The sequence below is a fragment of the Seriola aureovittata genome, chromosome 6, assembly GCF_021018895.1.
Source record: "Seriola aureovittata isolate HTS-2021-v1 ecotype China chromosome 6, ASM2101889v1, whole genome shotgun sequence".
Classification (NCBI taxonomy): domain Eukaryota; kingdom Metazoa; phylum Chordata; class Actinopteri; order Carangiformes; family Carangidae; genus Seriola; species Seriola aureovittata.
In genome coordinates, this window is record NC_079369.1 from 9,747,952 (window position 1) to 9,753,755 (window position 5,804).

The window sequence follows — 5,804 nt, forward strand, 5'->3', positions numbered from 1 at the left end:
CCTCTCCCCGTCCTTGTCACTCTCTCCCTGTGTTCTTATGAACGGGTTTTGTCTGTCGTGCCATGCCGGTCTATCTGCTCTTATCCGGACACCCATTAGCCTTAAAATACTACACAGCCATTGTCAAGATGAAAGAATTGTGTGGGGTAGTAGAAGAATTCCTCAAATGGTATTAAAAATGTAAACAATAGCGACAAATATCCGGAAAAATGAAGTGTCGCCCCGTGAACCAACCGCTATTTGGCATTAAGGCAGAGTAAAAGTACATCCTGAATATTACAGGGTCTGTGCACGAGAGAAACACTACAAAGTAACTGAGGCCAGTGGTTTGCGTGGTGTTAAAATACAACCTCGTCCCATTCCAGACTATGTTACACTGTGATTTTCTTCCCTACACCGAGGTGTTCTTTATCTCCGGAGAGAAGCACATGTATCGGAGAGTGGCCTGCGGGGGGCAGCAAACCTCGAGCAGTCCTTCTTGACTGGGTCCAGTTGCCCCCACCTGGTGGTAATACAGGTCCATTCTTCAATAATAACTGGAACAATTATTTGACCCCAAACATCTCTGTGAGTGGGTCAGGTAAATCTACAGTCAAGCAGTAATTGAGAGTAAAGAATTCTGAACACTTTATTTTTGGTGCCTCTCAGAAACCAACAGCAATAAAAGTAAAATATAAAAAAATATACCTGAATACCAAATAAGATAATTAAACAAGTCAAGATACATAGCAAGATAAAAGATAAATAGTCAGATACAATGTTGAAATGTTGAGGTAGTGACCATTGTATACAGCGTAGCCTAAATATGGACGAGGGCTGGTAGACAGCAATAGTTTAAAACGGTGCAGTGTAGGGGGGAATTGCACAACAGTTGAATCTTCTATTTATGTCAGTCAAGCTTGGTGTGCATTAGCAGCAGTTGGGTGGGGTGGGAGGAAGGAGAAGCTAAACTGGTTACAGTTCAAACTTCAGGGTGATGGTGTTGTTATATATTTGCTTTTTCTTCCACTTCCTACTACTCTTAATTATACAGACCGATATGGACGGTGCATCATAGCTGCCAAACAGTGCGGGAGATTGTACAACGTTGCTTAGCAACCCTGTAAACCGAGTGAAGGAGGAAGATGAGGAGTAAATATAGCAAGCGACAAATGAATATAAATATTTGACAAGGCAATTCAGGTAATTACGGCTTTTTAATTTATAGAGCAGATACAGTACTGTCTGGCTCTGGTTCTTAGACTGAAAATAACCTCAACATTGACTTCAGTTCGCCAGAATTAAAGCAGGAGTAGGACAACAACAATGTCAACACCGCAGGAACAAGCGAATCTCGGCAAAGTACTCAGCTTTCTCCGTGAATGGGACCGTGGTGACAGGACAGTCCGCAGCCGCATGTTGAACACCTTTCTGAGTCAAAACGCAGGGAAGAGCTTTTATGAGCTTGAGTGTGAGTTTGCTCAGGTGTCCAGTCTCTTTCTGGCTCGACTCACCACCTGGACGAGACTCACGTATCCTTTCTTCATCTGTGGCTCCGTGTGGCCGGTTACAGTCACTGCCAGCTCTAACACACAGTGGCCTGTTGTGGACGCATTCAGTGTAGTAACAGAAAGCTCTCAGACTTTTTAACAGTATAACACGTGAATCTTAGGACCACAGGTGTTCAGTCGGTGGTCCAGACCATGCGAACATCAGGCAAGCTAATTATTTGGTAGATGTTATAAATATTTCAAGGTGGTATTTTATAGTATGTATTAATAACAATGATTCTTTATTCTTAGTATCTTCAATTCATATTATCTATACATTTTGATATCAAAATTAAAGTTTTTTTGTCACGTATTTCTGTATGTTGTATTATATGTTATATTGAATATTATATGTACAGTGTCTTTGCAATTAAGTCTATGACATTTGACAAAATGAACAGAATAATGGGGAAAATGATCCATAGAGGACAAGGACTTATGAGGAATGGGAGCTGGATGAATGCAAAGCTAAATAAAATTTCTAAAATTGGCAAAAATACAAACAATGGATAAGTACTCTTTAGGCCTGCTCTTATTTGCTGTTTTGCAGAGTCTTAACTTAATATTCAGATACATGTTTGGGACATTCTTGGGACTCCAGTTAAAGGCTATCAGGATTTTCCTGTCTGCATCAGGCCAGTGAGTGAGATAAAATACTGCATCATAAACTATACAACCATAACTAGTTATCTGTTATCTGTGAGCTATTAGGCATTTCTGTGAGTGAGCCGTCTTTCTGACATTCCTCAGTGATCAGTACCTGATGGAGTTTCTGGAGGATGGAGGTGTTCTCACCCTCCTGGACATCTTGAGCCACACTCAGAGCAAAGAGGAGGACAAAGCAGAGGCCCTCCATCTTCTGCTCACAGTCTCCTATGCTGGTCACAAGTACAAAGAGATTATCTGTGAAAGCCATGGTAAATTTCATTATTCATACCGGTATCATCGATTCACCATTTGGATCAATATGATTTGTATGGCACTTTAGGAGCCACCATATCTGCTCTGAGCTTTCTATTTTTTTTTTCAGGTGTCAAAGTTATAGCAGAGCGCCTGGTTGAGTCAAACACAGAGGAAACCCAAAAGACAGCTTGGGCCCTGCTGGAGTCCTTGTCCCAAGGGAATCCTAAATACCAAAATCAAATCTACAGAATCCTCATCGCCCTCATGGCTTGTAACTCTCCTAAAGCCCAGCAGCTGGTCGTTCACACCTTACGCACTGTTCAGGTAAAGCTAGAGATGAAGAGTGCATACAAAGCAAATATACAAATTCAAAAAGTACTCAACAGAGAACCAGTATAATACAATTTGATCAACATTATAGAAGCAATTGATAATGTAGGAAAGAGAAGAGAATAGAACATAATCATTTGCATGAATGTGCTTAAGCAATTTGTTCAAAAGAATGAGAAATTGCTTTTATGATGTGCACAAGTGACCTGATGATATGGAGGTTGAACAAGTAGTTTTGAGAATTTCTGTAAGAAAAAAAAGACTGTAAGAATAAATACAATTAGTTATTCTCTCTCTCAGTCTAAAAAGAAGACGGCCCACCATAGCATTGTAGAACCTCTGCTGAATATGCTCAGATCCCTGCACATGGAGGTCCAGGGAGAAGGTAAGCAGAGAAAACACTTACTGTAAATAATGGTAAACTTTTGCTTTGGCCTCACTGTTTAACCTCGTCTATCACTCTTCTCTCTTCTGGCAGCTATTAATCTAATCTTAGACCTGAAGTGTTATGATGTGAGACCAATGCTGCTCAGTGGCCTGGTGGCTCTGCTTAGGCCTAATAAAGAAGAAGTAAAGCCACACCAGATCACAGAAGGTGACACTTTGACCTGGATGTTTTGTTTTTGTTTTTTTTCTTTATTGTAGCAGGTTAAATTCTTTCTGAGGACTGATACAGAGAACCCTTTAGACTGATCAACAACAGGAAATCAATTACCAGTAGGAAATTGAGACCACCCACGTTATGTTAATGGTGTCTTGCCTAATGTTTACTCAACTTCTGAAGCAGACACCACCAAATTCATTTATTAATGTGCTTTTGCGGGTGACTTAATTTGTGACATTAACAAGGTATCATCACATGTTTTGTTGACACATACAATCCCATCAGAGGCTGAGATGATCAAGATGACTGGATCTCTCCCTGTGTTTGTGCAACAAGCTGCTGCAGCTAAAGCTATACGGTAGGTTCATATTTAAATTGTCAGTAAACGTGATGTCCATTTTGAAAGGTGACACGTAAAAAAATCTTATGAGAATGAATTATATATTCTATTATTTTAATGACTTTAGTCAGTGTAATAGTTTTAGTTATCGTCATACAGTAATGATATATTTTTATGGTGTTGAATGTGTTCAAGGTTGCTGGCTGAGGAAGATCAAGAACTTTCTCGTGAGTTTCTCTCTCTTGGAGTGATCCAGTATCTCCTCTATGCTATGGGCAACAGAGAACACACTGATACACAAATACAAGCCAGCCTGGCCTTGGAGGTACATACATGTTTTCACCTACTGTGCACTATGATTATTTCTACATAGCCTGTGTTGTGATTTTCTGTTTGTAGAGCAGCAAACATTGAGATTTATTATACAATTAAACAGCTTTATAATTTATGTTCCAGTAAAGCCAATTGTTTTCCTCTTACATAAAATAAAACAAAATGCCCCCCAGAATGTACACACCATAAAATTTGGCCTAAACCAATGACTCATGCTCGTGCCTGTGCTGTCAGCACGAGTCAGAAAACTGCAGAGGAGAGCTATTCAAGTTGGATTCTGTATATAAACACATTTTAGGTTGGTCACTGTCAGGGTGTATCACACATAAGTAGCACAGTGGGTGAAGTTGAATTAAGGTGAACTTCCTTCCAACAAGTGCTAGCCCAGTCTTTTGCAACATGGCAGTAGCATACACACAGGCACAATTTAAATACATACACAAAATGTATCACCAGTATTAAAATTGATAGCACAGCATCTGACCCTGCTTCGCTCTAAAACGGATTTTAACTTATGGGCTCAGCTTGTCTGAAATGCTCAGTAACATTAGAAGATTGTGATGACAGATCTGCAGCTGATCATACATACCAATATTAAACCGAAACCGAAACTAATAACTTTATTACTTTTCTGAATTATATTTGAAAAAAACAATAATAATAATGCAGATAAAAACAAACATCAGGTTTTCAGGACATTTCCCGGGTTTTTTTTAGGGCCCTTTGTATGTTGGGTGTCCTCACTCCTGGTTCCATCATTCCCCTCACTACTACATCCCTCATCACTGTTTCTAATGTAGTGCTGTATCATTCAAATGCAAACCTACACAAACATTCATATATATTCATACACAAGCACATAGTAACACTGGATGTAATCTCTGTCTAGCACTTTATCCGCTCATTCCCAGTCATAGAGGAACATGTGCAGAGAGTCATGGGCAGTGCACTGTTAACAGCCTTCATGGTAAGCCTATAAACAACTAAACATTATGATAGCATTGGTTAAAAGATCAGTGTGAACGCTGCTGGAGTGAAGTACTAACAAATCCAGTCACTCTGTTTCTACAGCACCAACCTGGGAGTTTTTACATGAATCTGGATGAAACACAAGCAGAAATCCTGCTTACTAACAAAGTGGACATAACTGAAGGTAATGATGGCAAAGAGTTCATCTTAAGGCTGGTCAAAAGTTCTGTCTACTTTCCCCTCGGTTGGCTGAACCATGTGGAAATCATTTTTTTCTTGTCAATATTTGTTTTCCAGTTTTGAATGGAGGGAACTCTGAAGGCGGACAAGAGGAACACCTAAATCATTTTAATTATGAGGACAAATGAAAATCTTCAAGACCTTCTGTAAATGTTTTGTACTTGCATGTCAGTAAAACAGTTTAAACGTTAACCTTTGCTGCCTACATTTTTCATTGGTGGAATCATGAAAAAGTTATTAATTTTAATCTTTACTTCATAGAAAAATACATTGTGTTTTTAATTATGCCCAGATTAAACAAAGTTTCACATTTAATTATTATTAATGTGCTTAAAACTTAATGTGTTTTTGATATATCACATCGACATTTTAGTTTTTGTGGTTATTTTGAATATGTACCAATGTGCATAGTGATATTGAATAATAATTAATCTGAAATCATAATTGTACAGCCACACAGAAAGCCATTAACTAACTTTCAGCAAAGCCCCCCCTCTCCCCCCTTACCGGATATGGCGTTTTACCTACGTTATCTGTTCCTTGCAGCGGATTGGAC

The 5,804-nt window shown here is 39.1% G+C and overlaps 1 protein-coding gene across 2 annotated transcripts; it reads left to right on the forward strand.

The window, feature by feature from the left end:
* The first annotated feature begins 146 nt into the window (after positions 1–146).
* armh1 (armadillo like helical domain containing 1) lies at positions 147–5,440 on the forward strand. 2 transcript variants are annotated; one of them, XM_056378969.1, is made up of 12 exons: positions 147–1,182; positions 1,271–1,511; positions 2,100–2,168; positions 2,280–2,446; positions 2,560–2,756; positions 3,063–3,147; positions 3,241–3,357; positions 3,652–3,724; positions 3,902–4,031; positions 4,929–5,006; positions 5,111–5,192; positions 5,306–5,440. In XM_056378969.1, the coding sequence occupies exons 2-12, from the start codon at positions 1,306–1,308 to the stop codon at positions 5,374–5,376; spliced, it is 1,275 nt and encodes a 424-aa protein (XP_056234944.1). In that variant the 5' UTR covers positions 147–1,182; positions 1,271–1,305; the 3' UTR covers positions 5,377–5,440. The 2 variants fall into 2 exon arrangements, with proteins under 2 accessions (XP_056234944.1, XP_056234945.1); XM_056378970.1 differs by having other exon boundaries at positions 147–1,511; positions 3,902–3,933.
* The last annotated feature ends 364 nt before the right edge of the window (positions 5,441–5,804 follow it).

Coding starts and splice junctions, on each gene's coding strand:
- armh1 (XM_056378969.1), top strand. CDS start 1,306: ATGTCAACACCGCAGGAACAAGCGAATCTCGGCAAAGTACTCAGCTTT. Junction 2,447..2,559: donor GATTATCTGTGAAAGCCATG/GTAAATTTCATT, acceptor TTTTTTTTTCAG/GTGTCAAAGTTATAGCAGAG. Junction 3,725..3,901: donor GCTGCAGCTAAAGCTATACG/GTAGGTTCATAT, acceptor AATGTGTTCAAG/GTTGCTGGCTGAGGAAGATC.